The sequence below is a fragment of the Coturnix japonica genome, chromosome 4, assembly GCF_054131305.1.
Source record: "Coturnix japonica strain WE chromosome 4, WE-NBRP24, whole genome shotgun sequence".
Lineage (NCBI taxonomy): Eukaryota > Metazoa > Chordata > Aves > Galliformes > Phasianidae > Coturnix > Coturnix japonica.
The window spans coordinates 68,272,402-68,296,108 of record NC_140666.1 but is presented as its reverse complement, the minus strand read 5'-3'; the positions used below and the strand labels follow the sequence as shown (position 1 = coordinate 68,296,108).

At 39.3% G+C, this 23,707-nt stretch overlaps 1 protein-coding gene across 19 annotated transcripts in view; it reads right to left on the bottom strand.

Moving 5' to 3' along the window:
- Nucleotides 1-23,707, bottom strand: part of FRYL (FRY like transcription coactivator) — a 139,044-nt gene that overhangs the window by 106,103 nt on the left and 9,234 nt on the right. For 10 of the 19 annotated variants that reach the window (XM_085547204.1, XM_085547208.1, XM_085547213.1 and 7 more), the window contains one exon: nucleotides 18,984-19,184. Coding sequence is in view for 7 of the 19 variants with exons in the window: in XM_015862154.3 (XP_015717640.2) it covers nucleotides 7,967-8,144 (178 nt within the window). In the remaining 12 variants the exon portion in view is untranslated. Of the gene's footprint in view, nucleotides 1-7,966; nucleotides 8,832-18,983; nucleotides 19,185-23,707 lie in introns of those variants that run through there. The other 9 variants (XR_014945977.1, XR_014945978.1, XM_015862154.3 and 6 more) reach the window with 1 other exon arrangement.

The window sequence follows — 23,707 nt, the reverse complement described above, 5'->3', positions numbered from 1 at the left end:
GTATGTTGGCAGGGCCTGCTGCTCACCTGCACCAGCCCACCAGCTCCAGGCAGTGCCACGCAGGGCACATCAGCCCAAGTGGCTGCACAGCTGGCAGGGCTGAGGCAGTGCACACACACACACGAGGTGAGGGCTTTGGGAGCCCTGCTTGGAAACAGCAGACAGACAGCAAGGACAAAGCACAGGCAAACTATTTTCTGTTCATGTTTTAACTCCCTGAAAATGTCACTATTAATGTCTTAAATACACAGGCAGGAGCATTAGTAGCTCTCCTTGACGATATTACATAAAAATATAAAGTCATTAATACGGCATTCTTACTAAACCAAAATAGCACGTTTCCTCACTCCAAAGGCACACTGCTCAACTACGGTGCATAACTACAGTGCATGTTTTTTAGGCAGGATTCAAACATCTAAGTGTTTTTAACATTAACTTTTACAGCTTTCCCATCTCAGTGAAACACCAGATACACTTGCAGCAACATGAAGCAGAAGTACAAAGCAGAACCTCATAGGACAGAGGAAAAGGTTATTAACAAGTTTGAGAGTGAAGCTGATTTGAGAGTGGAAATTCATAGATTTTGTATGAGGTACCATTTGTATTCTTTTCACCTTGCTGCTTTATGGGAAAGAGAAAGGAAACAAAACATCAGAAAGGGAGAAAATGAGAAACAACAGCAAACCCAAAAGCACAGCTGAATGCAACGGTTGGATCCTAATCACCTAACAAACACTACAAGTTTACAACAAAGCCACGGTTGTCTGGAAGTTCTGCAAATAGTCCACGGCGCAAAGTCCTCTAAAGGGCCCCAACCAGAGCAGTACAATACAGCCTCTATAAGCAGATGCATCTGGCACCTGCACCCAACACTGGGTGAGGCCCCGCGGCAGCTCTGAAGCTTAATGCTTTGTCAGGAGCCCTGCACATGTGTGCTCACCTGTGGCTGGCGGGACATAGCAAATGGGAAGGGACAGCACCCCACTGCTGTCTCTACTAGACACAGAAAGCACACAACTGGCTTTGGGTGGTCAAATCATAATAAAGACAAGAGGAAAATATTAAGACTTTTTTATTCATGGAACAGGCTCTCAATCATATTATCTCTTGATATTTAGCATAATAATCACTTCACCCTGTAACTGACATTAATGTGTTAGCTTTCCAAAAGCAGAGTCTACCTAAGAATGTATGTAGCATAACTACATCAACTACCGGACGAATTAACTATTCACTTCTGCACTACTCCTTCCACAAAACAACAATTTATTCTCTGGCTGAGATTCCCATAAAGTAAAAACATTTGTAAATTATTTCTCAACAGCAGAAAACATCATGCTGGAGAATGCAGTGGGTTTTTTATACATGTTACCAGATGCTCATTTTCCTTTTCTTCCTGCTTACCTGTTTCTCCTGCTTTCAAGTTAAAAAATACTGTAAAATAAAAAGCATGCTTCTTCATCCAGTCACATTCTCAAAGAAATAACTGAGAAAAGACTCACCCCAGTGCATCTTAAAAATGCAAAAGGGACAAGATCATGAGCACTACCTTCCCAAATCACAGATATTCCTCACTAACACTTAAAAACTGAGAAAACCTTACTTCCAACTGGAGAAAGCACTCGTGACCTGCATCAAGGGCAACTGAACCCAGCGCTTGCACAGGCACAAAGAACATCATTTACTGAAAGAGGAAAAGCCTTTGAAATCAGCCCTTTATTCCGATGAAATACTGGAAATTATTTTCTTTTAGTTTGGACCCAAATAATAGCTTTCAGAGGAAAAACATATGAACTTCACAATTATGGAGTAAAGAGCATTCTGTTATTTAAAAGCTTAAAAGAAAAAGGACAAACCATTGATTAGTAGACTTCTACATTAAGACAGCACAGCTAGGAGAAGTAAAGCCAGAAGAAACAGCCCAAGGCCACCCAAAGGACCATGAGTTACTGAAGGATATCATGCTGTTGTCCCCCCTCTGCTCTGCCCTTGTCCTCCATGTGGAGAACTGCATCCAAGTCCAGAGGCCCCAGCACGTGAAATATACGGTGCTGTGGGAGCAGGTCCACAGGAGAGCCACAAGGCTACTCATAGGGGCTGAATTTAAGTCTACACTGCTGCTATCACTGCTATGTAATCACTATAGGCAAGAGCTGATTTTGTCCTGCTGGTAAATACTCCATTGACGTTGGAGAGTTATAGGAACATTAATCTGTCAAATGTTAATGCATCTTAAAGGAAAATAGCTTAACATTTAATGCCTCTGTAAAATAAGATTTTTATTACATACAGTGTCCAGCCTTTTACGGACTATCCTAGGGCTGGGAAGACATGCACAATAGCTACTCCAAAAGTAACACCTATTACTTTATTATGTTGGCCCATGATATCAGAGGCGGATGTAGGTGATATGGCAGCAGAGGCTGAACCTTCCCATCAATTTTCTACTGCATTTTGTTGCCAGGAGACCGATGGCAGCAGAGGGGCAGTCAGACAAAATGGCAGCTGACATGGAAGTACATATGAAGCAAAAGCTGAATTACTCCATACAGAAAAAAACTGCATCTACTGACATTCATCAACACTTGCTGAATGTTTATAAACACCAAAGTGTGCATGTGAGCACAAAGAAGTGGTGGGTCACCTCCACTAGTGCCATTTGTTACCAGCATGATACCCAGCTCCTATTCATTCTCAGTGAAAATGCATAGCTAAAGATAGAGACTACATTGAAAAACTGTGTTTTGTAGCTAAGAACTTGCTTTATCGTTATATTTGCTTTAGTATTATTGCCCTCTCTGTGTCTGTTGTATCTTTCAACTATCTTGGCAAAAAGTAACTTCAAATTAATTAGGGAAAGATGTACTTGCTATGTTAAAACAACTCCCCTTTTAACTGCATTATCCTGAAGAATTAGTCTAAAGAAAGCATTTTTAAGAATATTTGCAGCATAACATAGTTTTGTCTTCGTTTCTAATTTCAATTGAAGGGTTTTCTTGTTACTTTTTCCTTTTCAATTTAAATATTTTCTGCAGAACAGAAAGAAAAAGAATAGGAAAAAAAGAAACATCCTGAACACCAAGATTGTTCATCCTTATTTCCTAAACCCTCTATTGGTTTACACTCACTGTACTTTGGTTGGTACTGGGAAAGAATCACAGAATCGTAGGGGTTGGAAGGGACCTCTAGAGATCATCGAGTCCAACCCCCCTGCCAAAGCAGGCTCCCTACACCACGTCACACAGGTAGGCATCCAGGCAGGTCTTAAATATCTCCAGAGAAGGAGACTCCACCACCTCCCTGGGCAGCCTGTTCCAGTGCTCTGTCACCGTCACCATAAAGAAGTTCTTGCACACATTCATGCAGAACTTCCTGTGCTCCAGTTTCTGGCCATTTCCCCTCATCCTGTCTCCACACAGTGCTGAAAAGAGCCTGACTTCACCATTACATTGGTTCGGCTGTCAAATAAAACTATAGTAACATACTTAAGCCTCAGAAAACCTCTTAAGTTCTTCAAGTCCAGAAAACAATGTATTACAAGATCAGTGTGAAGTATTACTACTGGTATTACCTTCGCACTGAAAACGATGCAGAGGTAACCTATGATGGCAAATTAAAAAAATAAAAACCTTTAAACACTGTTCACTGTATCTCAGAGGAAAACACATTACATCCTTATTAATTCTACATAAGTATCTTCAGGTATGAAGAAAGAGTCCTTCAGGTATCCTTTTGAGCCATTCTGACACTCATCCTGAAGGAAGCAGCAAGTCAGAATTACTACATTGCTCTCTGGGATGAGTTTGGTAAGCAAATTAAAACAAAAACACACTGAAGGAAATGAGGAGTGTTATCCATTATGAATTCATCCATGCTCATTATTCAGATGAAACAGTCGAGTTACACTAAAAGAGTATTAGGTGTACAGCCAAGTAAAGATCCAGGTCTTTTTTAAAAGGCATGCTTCATAACTCTAAACTTTACTGCAGTTCATTATTGATTCAGTCTTAAGCAAATGCCCTACTTAAACATTCACCCAGTGGTCAGAATTACAGAGTTGTATCTGCTTTTAAGTACTAATAAGAAAAAGGGATCATCACTGCACTTAAAACTCTGGAGAAATGTTTATGCTCCTACTTATTTAAAATATTAAGAAGTTGATTTTCCAGAGATCAATCTATTAAAAACAGATGGTATCCAAAAGGTGACTGTACCTGCAATGGCCAGCCATGCAGTGCTGCCCCCACTACCGACCAAGGAGGCCTGTGATTAGTTGATTTACCTCAACAACTTCTCTTAGAACTATACCTTATATATCCTGACAGCCTTGTCAAATACAGCAGCTCAGGAAAAGGCTGTACCAGAGGGGAGGTAGAAAGGCTGCACAGCTGGGTGTGAGACTGCCCTCTTCATTGGCTGTAAGCTATTAGGTCAGTCTGATCAGCTTGTAAGATACATAAAAAATAAAAATCCCCTGTTCTGCTGCAAAGGGCTTCAAGACAAGACTCCAGAGGCCCTTAAGAAATGTTCCATATTACTTCTCATGGAAAATATACATAGAACAATTTCCTGGGGCATTACTCAAGCAAAACAATGCTATCTACAATGATAAGCGAACAGGAGAGAGGTTTAGAGATTTTTATTTAAATGCATTCTGGATCCCAAGCAGTATTACAGAACAGTCTCAGTGTAAACAAGAAGCAAACAGAGAATGAAGAAGGATAAAAGAGCAGTGGTGTTCAGTTGCCTACCAACCAATCTAACCTTCACCAACCGAAATTCAGAACATGGATCCCAAACCTGACTTTTATTCCAGACAGGCATCCTCTGCTATCTGGGAGTGCTCACGGCATCACCAGAGAGATGACACCGGGATGCTGTTCAGGGGCAATCCACACCTACCCAGCTGCTGCTGTTAGTCCCTTGATGCAGCTACAGCTCTACTGCTCATTTCTTTACCACCAACAGCTTATTTCTGCCTCTCCAGCAGAGGCGTTGGAAAGGAAACAAGATTAATGCTCGCAGGAGACATTTTCCACTCACAGAAATGATGCAGACACAGAGCAATGAGAACACTCGTTAACCAACAAATTCAAAAGCTCTGGGGTGGTTACCACAGATTTGACTTGAGCATCTTGTCATGACACCTGCTCCACAATGTTGGCTGCCCTGTCTTACATCCCAGCCCCTAAGAGCACACCACATGCTGCAGGTACAGCTGCCACGAGCCCACCTGCACGGAGCAGTCACAGCAGTCCCCTTCCTTAACACTGCAACAGGGAGAAAAAAGCATCGTTGAGAGATGCATGCCTGCATGCATACATATCACTACGTTTTTTTGGTAATCATCTGTATGAAAAGACCTCCTCTAGATCCTCCAGGTCCCCTTTTTATCTTTCATTCTAATCTAGCTTTCTGTGGAAAGACTATTGTAACAAAGTTTCTAAATGGAAAACTCTTAAATGCTACTTCAAATTTAAAAGAACTGCCTGTACTTTTACCACTACCATTTACATCTTGTTGCACACGCAATCATATGCAAAATACTTCAAGCAAGTTTCTTTCCAGCGTTCAAAACTCCACTAAATTTCAGAAGACAGCTATGAAAGATTTTGAAAAAGCTCTTGCAAGTATCATGACAAATGCTATGTATCATTTTAAAAGACGCATATTCACAGAGCACAGAGAAATTTCTGAGTCCTTGCTTTCTGCTATAAGGCAGAAGCACAAGCCAATTCAGTTCGTATTTCAGACTGCAACAGTGATAAATATGCCTTAATCTAGAAAGAAAGAATTCATCTCTTGAATTCCATACAAAATATTTAAATCAGATACACGCTGGCAAGTCTTGCTATTTTTTTGTTGTTCTTCTGTTGTTGCTTTTGTTTTTCAACTACCTTCTATAATACTTCTTAAGTAGTTACCAGACTGAATTTCACAGAGGCTTATTCATACAAAACCTTTCCTAAATAAAACAAAAGGGACAGGAGGGGGGAAGAAAGAATAGAACACCACCAACAACAAAAACTCAAATTCAAGTGTACCAACTGAGCAACAAACTTCAGCTTTAATCACGCTCCCAAACAGTATCACTGTACTAAATCCTGTGGTGCATGACCACCACCTCGGCTGACATTAAGCAACCATTTACAATCCCTATCTTTTTAATTGTTCTACTGTTTTATTACCTGTTCCGCCGTCACCTGCTGCCTGCTGCATACCCAACTGGTAAACACTGCGGTTCTTTTGCTCTATTCCAGAAGAGCAGTTCATTCCATTACCAAGATACAAAAATAGAAATAAGCAGATAATTTAAAGAGGATTCAGCTACTATCTGCTATGGTAAAAGCATGATCCCAGAACAGACTAAGTCTGCATTTTGCACACGTTGACATCATGCTATTAAATGACAGCGGTCAGAAACCACTGACTGGTAGAAATTCCTCCCTTTAATGACCTTTTCACAAATATTTAATGAGCAGGAAAAGTCATCTTCAACAGTAGGACTGGAGTATTGTCTAGTACATTCATTCCCTCAGCTATCAATAAAACGTTGAACAAGGTTAGATGAAAGCATCAACTACAAGCTTCAACTACAGCATTTTCTCTCAGATTGACACAAAGACAACACTGATTATTGTTAAATTATAACTCTGAAATTATAATATTTGAAATAAAATCTAATGTATAGTTTTTTAGTATCAAAGAATACCATACCATAGCATAAAAGCAAAGCTGACAAGACATGCCCATGGAGATATCTAAGCTGTGCGCTTCACAGGGATATCCAACTTCAGATCTCATTGCTGTAAAACATTTAAAGCCAAACAAAGGCTCAAACATGACTAAAAGATGAGTTTCTGATCAGAGCTGTCAAACATATAAGCTATAACCATTTTAACTGACCTCACTCTGCACAAAGTCTTCAACAGCCCATATTTTTATGATTCATTCCAATTTGCTGCACAAATTGTTCCTGTCTGTAAATTAAAGTTGTCCCAGCTTTCTCCAGCTGCTGATGTTAAATGTCTGACACATCTAAATACATATATATAACACTTATATTACAATCAGAAAAGCTAAGCCTAAGGAGATTAATTCCATAGTTTAGGCTAAATTCACCGCTCAACAGGATGAGTGCCTCCATCTTCCATGATCACAATTACACAGGTCAACATTTCAAGCCATGCTAATTCATATGAATAGCCACCACATAATAAAAAGTGAAAACAGCCATCAGAATCCAAGACCAAAAAGTAACTATAATCTACTTGTTTTCGACCTTTGGCTATAAATAAAGTAAAACCAGATTTCCTACTGCAAATCAGCTGAACTGTTTGAAAAAGTAACATTAACTCATTCTTTGAGTTAAAATTTGTTGCATTTTTTTTCCCTACCTGTAGAGGTCTAAATACAATGTCTACTAATTACAATGCAATAACTGCTACTTAATACAGGCCTGTGTTCCTTAGTCAACAATTCTATAAACATAATACATTTACACCAAGACTGCAGCCCTCAGAACACTAAAAATAAAGAAAGCATAAACATTTTTGAAATGTAAAAAATAGCTCTTAAAAGAAACACCTCAGAAACATGGGATTTCAGAAACGGGGAGACAAAAGCTGGCACAGAACTTGAATCCTGCAAAGCAGATGTATATCAGTCCAGCACACCTGTCTAGACAACTCCTAATGTCTACTCACAGCTACGTTACAATTTCACAACTTCAATAGTGAAACAATAGGGGGGTACAATCAACACACACAAAAAATCCTCTAAAATTACTTCAAAGCAGGTCACTAATATGACAGTATGTCATTTTTAAAGGAGTTCTAAGCCTATGCAACACAATCATCGTAGAGACTCTGACAAGGAAGCACTATTACAAAATCCATCAATTTAGCGAAATAATTGTGACCTGTAGAAAAAGTTTAGTTATCACCTCGATGACACAGATACATACGGAAATGAGGATGTAAAACATGCATCTCCTCGTCTTCATCTATTGTCTGTCCTAAGGAGAGCAGACTGACTCGCCTCATCTTCAGCAGCCTTGGGGAGCTTTCCCGTGCAGAGCTTCCAACATCCAACACAACATCTCCAGAAGCAACCGTAGGAACAATTTTTTTCAGAAACTCCATGTTTACCTGCCTTCTGTACGCTCAGAACTTACTAAGCACAGCACTTCAGCTGCACGTTACGGACTGCAGCTCCCACATTAACTTCCTTGAAGGCAGAGGTAGACTGCGCACACGACTTCTTTCTCCCAGTGACGTCATATGTTGGACCTGGGTGGTGCCAGCCCCAGCGCGTCAGCTGCCAGCTGCTCCCAGGCAGATTTTAAAGAAGTCTAACTGTACAGACTGATAAGAAAACCAAACAACAACAAGCCAGTCTATCAACTGACATACATTAAACTCTTGACTAGGATAAAACACCATTTTAGCATCGGGACACTTTTAAGAGCTAAAAAAAAAATACACATGTATTTCAAAGTCATATTTCACAGAGTTCAATAGCTCTTAATTTTCATGAAGTGCACAGAGAGCATTCATCTGCATTTGAAAGATAACACTTATCATTCTCAAAGCCTCTTCACCAGCCTTACAAAGTGTCTGGCAGCACCACAATTTAAACCATTTGCATTCTCACATGGCATTAAGTACTAATCACTAAGTTATTAATGTTTATTAAGCACCGAGTTCCATTTTCCAGTGGTTCTGTTGCTATATTTACCACCTAAACTACTCAAACTGCCTTCCATAAAACAACAAGTGCAGAAATAAGCTGTCCCATTCTGTCCCAGCGTTCGCTGTCCCTAAGGCTACTTACCCATATGGTTTAACTGAGTTTTCTGTTTTCATTTGGAAGAAAGTTTAAGCACCGTTCTATATTTAGTTTACAGAAGCCATTATGAAAGATGTCTTGCATTTAGAGCAGAAAGCTCATGGGAGAAGGGGAAGGAAAAAGAGATGTTAACATAGAAAAGCATTCTTTAATGCTTTTTACGCTTGGGAACATGTATGGTTGAAACTAATATTTACCAGACATAGAGTGGAGATCCACACCTCACTTTGTCACTGTAGATTACAGTCATCACTCAAACAAATAAAATTAACATGCACTCATTCTACAGTCAAGGGCAACCTCTGCGACAGCAGCTCCCTGTACAAGAGGTTTTTGAACACATTCAACACAATTATCCAACTTCAGTGCAAAGCACCACACAATACTCTTGAAAAGAAACTACTTAATGTCAATCCAGCACTGCAACTAACTCTTCTTAAAAGGAAACAGAAATACTTTAAAATCCATCAGGTGCACACAGCATAACCTGCTAGAGGTCACTCAGTGTCATTTGTTAGATGCTGCCAAGGGCCTGGGAGACACTTGAAAACCACCACTAAAATTGTCACCTGAGACACGTCCTCAAACACAACGAAAACTGAAAATGTGTCCTATCTTTGCATTCTGATCTGCATTAAAGCCCCCAAACATTCAACTCAGACTAAATTTCCTTTGTAAATGAATACAGAACTCTGGATGGCCCAAGCTAGTCACAAAAGACATGTTGCTAGAACATCATTTCCTGCAGCTGATCTGGGAGATGACTCCGGCTCCTCCACGGCGCCCTCTGGCGGCAGCAGGATGCGAGCTGCCCTTAGTTAACACCACATCCCACCTCAGAGGTCTCTACCTCAGCCTACAGGTCTCCAATCATACTCATATTTCTTACTTAGCCAAAGGGTTACAGCCATGCAACCTTATTCCGACACTGGGCGCACTATTAGCAGCGAACCTCATGCGATATACACTATTTTTTCCAACTTGCCAATTCAAACTGAACATCACTGCTTTAAGTGGGAGTCAGTCTGCTACTGAAATAGGGCAGCCACCATAGCACCCACATATAGGAAGTTTTTCAGCCTTGAATCCCATTATAGAAGCTTGATCTGCAAGTAGTTGTCTCACTGTAATGAAAACAATCTGCTCTTCCCCAGTGAAGATCAAAGTCAGAACTGAACACAGAATAGAACAGCTCAGCTTGAAATCAAACCTGCACTCCAGCCTGTAAGTTAACATACCGGTATTAAATTCACGAGGTACCAGATGTCCACCTGATGGTTATCAGCCAATTAGCAGGACATGGCTGTCATGTCACACAGAACTCTGTAGGCAGGGGGAAGACAAACCCCACCTCTTCCCCTCTATGATGCAGGTTTTCTTTCCTTTTAAAAGGTTTTTTTCTAAACCTAAGTCACGTAATTTTTCAACCATTTCTAAGTTTGGTTTCTATTCACGTAGACATGAAAACTGCTTCAGTTGACCCCATGCTTTTCTGAAAGAATTTCTGGCTTTCAGGTTGCTAAGAAATGAAAGTAAGATCCATCTGCCAGCTTTTGGTAAAGCTTCAATTTCTTTTCCTTCACTAGCTCTACATGGGAATGGGTTTTTTCAGTGACTTACAGGGTTTTTTCTTTGGAAAGTTGGGGATTTCTGGGGGTTTCTTGTTTTTATGGGCTTGGTTCTGATTTAGCACCACTAGAAGTAAATGCACCCAAAAGCAGCAATAAAATACTTGGCTAAGGAAATCAACCAGAAGCAGAACACAAAACACAACTGTTATTTTTAGTGACTGAATGCAAGATTATCCCATTCAATAAAAAAGCCCCAACATTTTTAATATCTGTGTATTAGACAGAAATTGTTATCTTTAAGCAGTATGAAAGAACACAATGCTTTCCTGAACGTGTTAGGAGCTCTTGGGAAGGGTGAGCTAATTGTCTATTCCACAGCTTCCATAATCCTTAGCCAGGATAACCACCAGGTCTTCCTGTCACTGATCTCTTGCTTCTTAGGACTTGTGACCTCTCACACAACACCTTCCAAACCCTTCAATTTCTTCCACTGGCAAGTTTTATTCAATCGAGAACTGGCAGTTTCAAAGCACCTGCAGTGAGTCATACTTCATTCACACACCAGTAGGAAGACTGCTTCAGTCGGCAACAAAACACATCATTTAAACTATTACATGGCAATGGAAGTGGCCAGATCTTTTCCCACATGAAACAATTCAAATGAATGATGACAAACCACACTGATATTTTTATGCAGAGGTCATTTGAAAAGAAGCAGTACTTAAAAGCAAAGGCTCTGTGGTCCAACTACCAACAACCCAGAACAATGGCAGTACTGCTATGAAGTGGCATCTCTAGGGAAAAAAATGGAAACCATTACCCAAAGGTTCTTAAAAGATTATCACAAACTATTTGTTAAGGGCAACCTTTAGAGAACTGCTGCCACATCCACAGCTAGTAACATATCAAATGGGTAACAATGAGTAACACTTCAGCCTGTAGCTTTTAAGTGAGTGCAAACTGGAAGTGCAAAGGAGAAGGATAATTAATTTAACTTCAGTTATGCAAAATAGCTTAAAGAATTATGATGTTTGCTGAAGTTGAGTGTTTCAGTGGGGACAGCTCTAGGAACAGTCTTGCTCCAATGACAAAAAGTAATTAAAGGCTATCCATAGTAACACAAATAATCATTTGCTATGTAGTCTAATGAAAAAACAGATCCGTCTCCACATAATACCTATAACATGTGCATGAATGTATTCACACAAACATTTTCACCTTCAAGAACAAACACATCTATATTAGAGAGAATAAAAGTCACTGTTACTCTGTTTGAACAACTAACAGTAAACCAGAGCTGCGCTTCTGTTGTTCTCCCTCACACATAATTTTCTCACAAAGTTCAAATATTTGAAGTACAACTTCTTAAATATATCCTAGTTCACATATTTCATATAAATATAGTTACGCAGTCAGCTTTGATAGCATTCACATCATACACTTACTGCAACGTTTTACAGAAGTAAAAAAGAAATACATATGTTTGAAGCAATTAGCTTTAACAATGAAATCATTTCAATGCAAGAAGCCTATATATAGGATAGAGCAGAGCAGAATCTGCTTCTACTGCTACTAGAAGTTATTTTTATTACTCTTCATGATATGCTGCATATGATCTCGATTCTCCTAAAATAAATCATGCAAAAAAACTTTTATTTTAAGACTCCACATCCTAAAAATAAGCTGCTGGTCACACTTGCAGATAACAAACTAAGTTACAATACAGCTATAAAAACAGTCAAAACTTAGCACTGGAGAGAGACAAGACACGTTGCGATATTATCACTCTGTGTTTTAGCAGCTTAATAGAAATGAAGGCACTGATTACTTCACAGCAGCCCGAAGCAATTTTGCTTTGGTTTTGTTGTTTTGGCTTTTTTAATCCCAATTCCTCTTTTTCGACTGACAAAACGAGATCCATGAATGCTATTACTGTAATTAGGAAGAGATTGTATGTCAGCATAAGCACCCACGAAAAGTCTCCCCAGAGGCACTGATACACCAGTGCCATTTAGAACACGACGCTAATTGGAAGGGGGAGCTGGAAAGCTCATGATCGTTTGGCTGTATTTTGTAATTAACAGAAAGCTAGAAAATACACATTGATATTCAAGACACAAATACTTGATGCCTTTATAAAATAATTGACATTCAACCATTACAATCACACGCCTTGTGGGTTATACTGCTTTTCACTCATGCTAGAACAGTACACATCAGCAGCAAAGGACGTCTAATCACAAAATACAAATTAAGAAAGTGGGATTTCAAGAGGCTCCTCAATTCATTGCTCATCCTCAGATCCTCAGCCCCTGTACTGCTGGTGACTCAAACACACAGCTTTCACATTTCCCAGCAGCTCTGATGAGTCCACAATTTTTCCTGCTTACTGAATTTCATTACTTTATCATCTTATAGCATACACTCAACCACAGTTCAAGCCCATATGCTATCACCCTATTCAGCATGGAAACTGATATCCAGTGGTGCTTCTCTTCATTTCCGCAGCCTCTGGAAACCAACCTTGTGTCTGTTTCTGTCTTCTTGTAGAAATTCTATTCAAGTCTTTTAGCTTATCTTCTCCAATAATGACCAGATATAATATCAGATATCTCTGATAATTCTCACTAATCTACTCCAAATCCTTCAATATAAATTTAAAGGGTTTTTTTTAATGTGAAAAAAAGTTTGTGTACATTATTCCAAAGGAATCACCTGGCTAAAGCAATGCAACTTCTGCAAAGAAAAGAACTGAAAGCTCACACCATTATCTCTAAATACTTTCATAACTAACCCAATATTTACTTGCAGGGACTTTCAACAAGAAATCCAAGTCATTTAATGCATGGGGAACATCCCCAGTGAAAGAGCTTACTTCTATTAAATATTTGATGTAGGTAATGCCATATTTAGTTGTATTACAGATCCAAGATACAGATCCAAAATGACTATTTAAACCCATAGATCAGTTCTACATTTGACAGCCAGAATTGCCACCAGACTCACTCCAATTATAAAGCCATTAATACTTTCCAAGATCGTCCCTGGTTTCAAATTTAGAGAGCTGGATGTTTAATGCTGATGACTGTAATTAGAAATTACAGTATACCATCTGCTGAGAAATGCTGCATAAATGGTATTGAGGTGTAATAACATCACTAGTCAAGCCTCACCTGTAGAAATTTGTATCCCTGTGCTGCTAAAGCAATATTCTCCATATGTAGAGATTTGTCAGCAGTGTGCTGATGATGTTTTCAGCAAATACTAGATCTGTGCTCCGGATGCCAGACACACTGAAAGCCATCTGCAAGTCTGCCATTCGTATCTTTTGGGGGCAAATTACCGTCTCATTTATTCTATGCTGACTAATCATAATAGGAGCAAAATATGGAGCAAATACAAAGAGAGGAGTCATTTAGCTTCTCTGAAGAAAGGGTTTGGGCACTAGAAGCACTCTATTACACAAGCAGAATTGAGGCTTCGAGTTATTCAAGAATCCCTAAGTAGTTTCTAGTACACAGCCTCCAACTACCCCACTTTTACAAGGGGTGATCAGCATTTTCATATAAAGAATAAATATATACATACACACACCTGATGGCATTCCCAGCCCTTGCAGCTATTATGGACAATATACAAGAGTGTAACTATTTCTTTACTTTAGAAAGGTAATTAAGTTAGTTTTCAGAGGTGTGAATACCAACTTGCATTAATTCCACATTCTCTTTTCAAGAACTGGTTACACTGACATTCATCTTTTTATTATTTTTTTTTTCCAACTTGCATGTTCCCTCTTCAAAATAAATTGACTAATGGTTGTATACCTTCACCCACAAAACAATATTGTACTAAGATAAACAATGCAAAGGACAGCCATTGAGAGCTGACAATATTTTACATAGAATATTTTTTAGCTATTAAAAAAAACATGCAATTTCTCCATCCAAGAAACACAAGCCAGACTTTAGAAGCTCATCTATTAGAGAAGACAAAACCCCTGTGTAAAATAGAATCAGTAATTCACCTGTTTTAGATGCAACGGAAGGAAGTCGCTCACAGTTCTTTAGTTAAGAAGTAAATATCAATCGAGGATAAAGTAAATGTGGTAAGGAATTTCAATAAGAGAAAAGGATGTATTAGATCAATTCAGAGCAAAATAAGATGAAATTGGAAAATATACTTTAGGAATGATTCAGAAAAAGTAATTGCATGTGGGACTTAAGCAGGTTACTCTTCACTAACTACGTATGTACTTAAAACTATCAATATCTTTACTGATGACCTGGATGAGGGCATTGAGTGCACCCTCAGTAAGTTCATGATGATATGAATGATGATATGATGATTATGAATGCATTTTTGCATCATAATTTGATCCTAACCAGAGAGAACAATGCTGGCAGAATGATGTAATTTGGTTTAAATAGAAGCTACTCCAATCTCCCAGTTCTTACTATAAATAGAGCTGTGACAGGTACTCAAGGGCTGAAGTCTTTAATGTTTCATGGCTTACAGAAAGACCGACACCTAAATTAAAGGAACAAATGCACTCTTGCTCAGATTAAGATCCTTTCCTGCCCATTAAGACTACAATAATAATACTAAATTCAAGGCAGTGATAAAGTAAAATACTTACTGGATGGTAGAGAGGCTGAGTATGATTTAATATCATAATACATCAAAATAATATCAGTAAATAATTTAGAGCTTACATTTTTATATGAATCATATAAGAAAAAAAAGGATTTTTTTTTTCCCCATTGGAAGAATTTCACTTAAAAGCATAGCTGTATCCTGTCTAAAGGTGGTAAAAACCACATGGGCTCAGATCACCAGGTGCAGCACAGGGTTCTCCCAGTGGAGCTCTGTGTTGGCCCATGAAAACTCCAACATCGTAGCTTTAGTACGCAAACATTTCTAAACTATATTCAAATATAATTCTACAGAAAACAGAGTTAATTTTGAATCCCGTATATATTCAGATATGGTAGAAGTAAAGCGATTTAAGCGATCACACTCCTTCCTACCAGACACACACACAAAAAAGCATGGAATTTACAATTCCATAATTCCTAGTAATCCAAGTGAGGTTTACTTGTCCAAGTTTCAGGGTTTAAGCACAGGAGAGGAATACTACTTTTCAGTGTAAGATGCTGGCTGAAGCCTCATTTAATCCGCTTATCTGGGAACCCTGAAAACTTCAGAGATGAAAGAAAGAGATCCAACTACAAGCTGGGTACTAAATTAAGGTTCAAAGATGTCTCTATTAAGCAGTGTGAAGAATAAGTTAAACAGCAATTCTGGGTTACCAACAAATAATGCTCAGCATATCAAAGACACCGGGAAACCAAATGCATGAGAAGATGAGGAAACCTAAGACAACTAATTGTTGAATTCCCTCCATGAGAAGCTTCCAATTTTAATTATATGTAGAGTCTTTATGTATTTATACACACCCAAGCAGGTTTGCTTGAAATAAAGGATACAAATAAACCCTAAACTTGACAAGGACCATAAATTAAGACTAATCTATAGGACAGACTGACACATTGTGAAAAGAGATCTTGAAAAATACAGATTCTAACAAAGAGCGTTTGTGCACGTTTAACATGTATCAGATTCCATAGGTTTACTCCTGATGTAGGGAACCTGCTTTGGCAGGGAGGGTTGGACTCTATCTCTAAAGGTCCCTTCCAACCCCTATAATTCTGTGCACTGTCATTTTCCTCTCATCCACACTAGCAGTATCTTTCATTAATTAACGCCAAATAGATAGTCAAATGTGGTTAAAATTAAATACATCTTTCAAAGCTGTTGGTCCATCCATTCTGCTGTACATTTTAACCTCCATCCTTTAAGGTGTGTTACAAATCAAAGGAGCAAGGACCTTCTTTATTTTTATTTTTTAATAAGGATGAAGTTATGGAGGGGGAGGCATTGCTGAAGACTAGAGGTGCATCTGAGCAAAGAATGGCAGGATGTTTTAAACCCTGCTGGGCAGAAGCACATCCAAGAGGAACTGTTTCCACAGGAAGGGCTTGTAAGTGCACAGGAGAGATGAGAAGTACATAGCTGTACCACTTTTCTCCACCCAAACCTCACAAACTGCCTTTTACCACCACCTCCCTGACTTGGAAGTATTTGCTTTCATTAGCTACTAGCCAGGGGATAGGGATTTTCCAGTTCCCTGAAGACTTCTAGTGTTCATTCTTTTCCATAGACACATATTATCATTGATTTTAATTGTATCAGAGTTCTTATTACAGAGTAACTATACAAGTTGCTCTACATCCTGCTGTTTCTTTCAAGTTAGAGAACACTCCAGTACTACTCTTTTCAAGGAAACAGCCCTTGGCTGCTCATGGAAAAGAGCAGCATCCCCGTAACAGTTGTCTGACCAAAATGTGTTAATAAGTTTCAGAGCTATACAAGGGGGGAGTCAGTTGGCTGACAAAACTTTCTTTTTCCACTACGTTATAATGATGCAGTCTTCTAAGCAGACTGTTAAAAGAAATAGATAACAGTTCAAGTCCTTCTGAACACAAAATGTATTTAATTTCAGGTATCTCAGGAACACTGCTGATAGCATCCTATGCTATTAGGTTCAATAAACAAGTGGATTACACCAGAACAAGTATACTGTGATAATAAAATTAACTGAACTCCAAAATTATCAGTCATGATAAAGTTGTTCTCCATGACAGAAAATAGGTTCAACAAGAAAGAGCTTTACTTAACATGGAAAAAGGAACTAGATAGATATCTGATGTCACCGAACAGAAGAAAAAATATATACCACGTAGTTGACCTTCTGAACTTCTAAGAATCCCAGAGAAGGGAAATCCTATAACAGTTTCAACCATTAATCTTTTTCCCCCCACTAATCTGACACACAGCTTTCACACTCGACAAACTAAGCAGCTCTTCTGTGTCCCTATTAGCCTTCTCATCTGTTTCCTTACAGATATCTCAGATGTTCCACATTATTTGAACAACGAAAGGCATCAAGTGTTCCAAATTCTGCAATTCATTTGTCATGTGAGCAAGCATTTTCCACAATGCTCCTCAGCAGAAACACACCCAGTAACGGGGCAGCAGAGAAGAACCAATGTCCAAATGACAGTGAAGCACATTTTTTCAAATAAACATATAGAAACATGTTACCTAACCATTAAAATCTTTTAAAGTGAGGTATAATTGGAGATGCTAGAGATAAGCTCTCATAAGAGAACTAGTTACAGCAAAAACAATACTAATGTCCTCAAGTCTTCTGCCTCATTTATTCTATTTCATTAAGAAAAGAAAGTACTGATCTGGAGTCTCTGTTCTAAAGCTTAAAAGTACACTTGTCTCCCCTGAGCACCAGGAAATCTAAGGATGCTCATGGAAGGCTTCTTCAATGACAGATTTGTTACTGTCTGAAGGAATGCACATAACAGAAAAAAGCAGTTAGAGTAGAAAGTTCTAACAAAAGAAAGTGAAGCAGGTCAGAAAGTTGTGCAGCTAGGAATGAAAAACCAGCAGCTGAGGCAGAAATTTAGAATATTGAATATGATCCCATGCCAAGACTTAAAATACACTGAAAGTCTACTTTATTGTTTCTTTCTCCTGTAAAGAACACAAAGGACAATATACTAAAGGAAAGTAAGAGGCATGTTAGAAACACTGCATAATAGGTAAGGTACTGAATGCACAAGACCATTAAATAAATACTGCAGCAACAACTGCATTTCAGTATTTTCCTTTCATCATGTCCATATACCCTCTGGTCTCAAAGAGGCTAAGGAAGCACAATCTACTTTATTTATGGCTAGACTATAGGGAAGCAGAATCTCACATTATTTTCTGAGGACAATTTATATATCAGATTAGTTAAATCTGCCTGTACCCACTTCAACTCAGAAATACTTCATCTGCAACAATTACCCTGTGCTTGATATCAATACAGACCTACTTATTTGAGATAAAATATTTAAATGAAGGCCAGTAAGGGAAAAGAAAATCCATACAAGGGACTGCAAGGGCCTTTTCTAATTAGCTGCACTACCTGGCTTTTTCCACAAGAGGACAGAGCTCAAGCACCTGCCCACACATCCTAGGGGCACTGACAAAGCCAGATTTCCACTGAGCATACAAATACATGAAAGACTACTTGACAGAACTACCCAACACACACATTATTTGATATAAATTAGTAAGTGTACATCAGCTCAGGGAAAGTATGGGAAGTACATCTAACTTAGGAAGTTCAAGAATGAAAGCTTGAATGCTGCTCACTCTGTTCTTATCCTCTCTGGCAGATGCTCACATCTGTCCACAATCCAATACAGTAATGGAATAAGTATATTTATTTAACATTAGAGCAAATTTCCTTATATAATGTGATTGAATACTCTTATTGAAAGCAGTAATTTCCATTCAGGTAACTGACATCTGAAGTGATAATTACACATCCAACTTCGCACTACAGTAAAATAGAGACCACAAAGACCAAGGCAAAAAGAGGAAAAAAACATGCATATATGGAAACACTTTATAGCAGAATTCTGAAGGAAATCTTACCACTTAGAAGCCATTGCTAACCACCAACACGAGCTGCTCACACTCAGGATGTATCCATCAAGACATTTTCTCCACAGTCCAGCTTGTGCTTAGAGATGAGAGGAGTAGATAAAGGTGTAAACAGCTGCAGGTCAGTTGGTGTGCAGCCAAATACCAGGAAGTGATCTCCAAACACAGTACAGACAAACGAAGTATAAAACACTGAAAAGAAAAAAAGAAATGAAATCAAATGTTAGATATCAATTTTAATAAAGATATCAACGTTTTCCAGAAGCTTTATGTACAGCTACTGTTTCTGCACACATTTCAGTGACATTTCAACTAGGAACAGGCTTTTTTAATAACATATATTTATACACACACTCTCCCTCTCTCCCAACCAAAGATAATTCCAAATCACTCCTTCCATATCGGTCCTTTTGGTTCTTTCCTGTTTCCCTTCTACTTTAGCACAGGGATGTGGTCAGGAAAAAAAGAAACAAGCAGTATTTCAGCTGTGTCTCTAACAAAGCCCTGAGAACTTCTGCAGATTCCTCTCCAACAGAGGCCTGCATGCAACTCGCTCACTTGTCACAACTCGCCTAAGCCTCTGAATTTGCTTTTGTTCTCCTTCACCACTAAACTACAGCAGAAGTATTTCACCCCGGGGGCAGACCGAGCTCTTTGAACGACTCAAGTCTCAACGTGCAGCAGCGATTCACAACTCCTGATCAACTCGTTAGTAGGAAAAAAATATTTCAAGTCGTAGCCTGAAGAACTGCAGGTACATTCACAGACTGTACATCCAACGTGACTTTACGAGGGCTCAGATATAACAAGAACGTACTCGTTTCTTTTAGGGATGTGTTAACTATTTAATCATCACTAATTCATTAGAGGCCGTTTCTTCTAATTCTTTATTACCGTTTCTGAAGTGACTCACATAAATGTGATCTAAAGCTAAAAAGCTCCACACTGAAGTTCAATTAACTAAGAAGTGAGACTTGGAGAAAAGCGGGAAAACTAGATCAACTTGTGCAAACTGGATGCAAGTTAATTGATGCTTACTTCTTCCAATCCGGGAACATACCATCCCTTAGAAAAACTGGTCACGTTTTATAGGGAGGTAAGCAGTTGTAAAGGAATGTGTTTATAGACGGATACAAATCTGAGTTTCACCTGCTAAACTCCTGCTCTTTAATAAGAGCGTCAACTGTCTACACATTTGACAGTGCAGCACATAAAATCAGCATCACTTTTTCCTCTTTAGACTATTAGGGCAATCAAATATTGTTTTCTGTGCAGCAGAAATATATACGGGCCTTTCAATCTGTCTCCAGTGATTACAGTGCTCACTTCCCACCCTCCCCCCCCCCCCCCCCCACCCCCTTTTTAAATTTTTTCCTAAAAAATAGTTTTTTATCATAAAAATAGTTTCAATCAAAGCCTTATATCCCCCCCTCCAGTTAGGAACGAGCAGTTGGCACTCCTTTTACTCCTCATTTGCACCAAATGCTCACAGTTCCTGAAGACAACTGAAACAGGTCATTGCTCCTGATATAACTGAAAGCATATGAGAGGAGGGATTCACCACGGCTTACACTGACATGGTAGCTCGCTTTCTCAAACCTTGCATTCACAGATACATAATTCATTCCCTCACGTTGTGTGGAGCAAACACACAAAACCAGTCTGTGATTTACAATCAGGCTCATTCTTCGCTGTGTGCTCTGTCTCCCCACACTCCCCCCAGCAGACGGCCCAGCAGCCCAGCTGCTTACTGGAGGAAATGAAATTAAACTGAGAACTAAGTTGACAGAAAGTAAGGACAAGATACTACAATCTCAGTTTCATTGGCAAAATATCCAGACAAGGCTCAGAAAGTGGCACACCCACAAACATGCACTTAAATTGTCTCAGGTTTTCCAGTTGTACCTACTGAGTAACAACAAACTTCACATTGCAGCTGCTGTCCCAAACTTCAAATACAACTAAGATTGTATCTACGTACCACCTAAGGTTTCCTACAGAAGCAACTTAATCGGATTAAGTCAACAAAGGAAACAAGAACCAGTAAAAGCAGCAGCAAAAGGTTGAAAGTCTCCAAGGAAGTGAGAAATGATTACAGTAACTGCGGCGTATGGCTGGAGGGAAGTACCTGGGCTCCATTCCACTAACTGCAGCTTCCAATGTCAAGGTACAGTTTAACTAGGTGTTATCAGACTGGGAAGGCAAGGTGCCATAGACAAGGTTACAGGATGAGGTTCACCTATTAAAACCTTTCTTACAAAAAGCTATAAATAAATAAAACAGAGAACAACACAAAGCTACATAAAGGCCTTCCAGTACTTGAAGGGAGCATGTAAACAGGAGGAGGAACAAGTGTTTACGGGATAGTGATAGCACAAGGGGGAATGGTCTTAAACTGAGACAGAGGAGGTTTAGGTTAGATATTAGGAGGAAGTTTTTCACACAGAGGGTGGTGTCACACTGGATCAGGTTGCCCAAGGAGGCTGTGGATGCCCCATCCCTGCAGGCATTCAAGGCCAGGCTGGATGTGGCTCTGGGCAGCCTGGTCTGCTGGTTGGTGACCCTGCACATAGCAGGGGGGGGTTGAAACTGGATGATCACTATGGTCCCTCTTCAACCCAGGCCATTCTATGATTCTATGAAAGCTCAAACTGTAGGAGACAAGCTATCATAAAATTTATTTTTAAAATACATATCTAAGGTTAATTACATTTTCATACTTAAAATTCAAAATTCTTCTTTAACATGCTGAATTGGAATAATAAACAGATAAACAACAAACAACCTCAGCTTTCAAGCAGCAATTAGATTCTCCTGTATCCAAAGCTACTGTTAAACCTAGGCAGGCAACAGAGAAGACTACTTTCAATAGCTTCACAGAAGGGGGTTGGGGATTTAAAGTAAAGCTGTAGGAAATCAGTGTGCCAACACCTGCATTTCAGAAGCTCATTTAAGAAGCTATGTATAACACACTAAATTAGGGCCTTTTTATAGTTACTAGGCCAAAAGATGTAATGACATAAGACTCAAGTTTTAACCAACTGTTGGAAGCAGTGTATTTTCCATGTTACAGTCTCTTCTTCCATACACTGGGTGTGCTTTTGTAAAGTCAGAATAAAGTCAAAGATTAATTACTTTTTAAAGGTATCATTTAAGCAATGCTGACAAGTTGCTAGAAAGCCAGTTTCTGGGCAAACACAATGGTGCATGGCTGCTTCAACATGTAGCTGATTCATACGTTCAGCAGCCCTGAGCATCACAAGCACTAACACAACACACTGCCCGTGGGGACAGCACCAGAGGAACAGGCAGCACAAGTCCCCAAAGTCACGGGGGATGCACTAACAGCCCACGCAATAGAGAAGCATCAGATTCATGACACAGCCCAGATTTATCACACAGTATGTCAGCATACAGAGAGATAAGGTTTGCCTGATGCACCCAAACAAGCAACTCTGCCATTACAGCACTGAGAGATGCTACCAGCACACCAAAAGACTGCCCAGTTCCTCCATCCCACCAGCTTCATCATGCACATTTACACTGCAGCTGGTGTGCACTGTTTGTGGCCCTAACACTTGGCTGCCCCATAAGCATCAATAAAGTTTGAGGGAATCTCCATAAATAGCAGTTCCTGAATTTCTCTGAGAGATTTGTTAGCTCATCATCCCTTGAAACTGGGCTATAAAAGAACAAAAAGGGGGAACATTGTTGCCTAAACCACTATCATTCTCATCTGCCTCTTTACTGAAGCTTGGCTTGATTTGTCTTAACGGGTTTTTAGCAACAACCCGGTTCTTTTGCTGGTTTTAAAGGCACGAAGTATGTGAACAATGTAGCAAGTATATCACCGTATTCAATGACAGACTGAAAAAGAAAAGATCCCATAACAAACTGAGTGTTACTATGCACTGTCAAAAACACAGTGGTCTCTCAGCTTACAGTGACTGACCGTAAGTGCTTAAGTTCAGGCCATACACTTTCCTGACACCAACAAGCTCCTTACAGAAACAGCTCATCTCCCAGCCCATGATTCACATAGGCAGCACAGCTGGGTGACTGCTGGCCAATTAACCTTGCAGGTACACGGATATGATAAGCAGGAGCATGGATATTGCAAGAGGAAGAAGCACGGTTGGAAGGCAGGAAATTGAGGCAGTTTCAGCTTCTACACAAGGGATGTGAAAATGAGGAGTGACACTCATTAGGTAGAAGGTCCTGGATTGAAAAGATCATGGTAAAAGATTAAAAAGCAGAATCTCTGTCTTACAGAAACTTTGGAATAAGGTCAAATGTAGTTTTCGGGTACAGAAGGTTATCGTAATGGTTCAACAATTCATCTTCATTATAATTACAAATAGCTCTCCATTCACAAACTGACAAGCTTCAATTGAAAAGACTCCAATATAATCACAATTGGTAGCTGAGAGGGATTTGTGAGATAAACTTCAGAGGAAGTTGTTGTGCCAAATGCGTAATAACTTGACCATAACAGCTCAAAGATGTATTTTTGTATTCTCCTTTCTTTAGTTAGCAGGAAAAACAACTGTAAAGTACGTGAATCATGAATCATCTCCACTGGGAGAGTGCCAAAAAACCTGTTTGCTCTTCAAATGTTGATAACTTTTACCTTCTGGAAAAGCAATTCAAAGCAATAGAAAATCTGCTAAAATTAAACCAGGGTTTTCAGCCAGAGTGTATTTAAGCATGAGAGT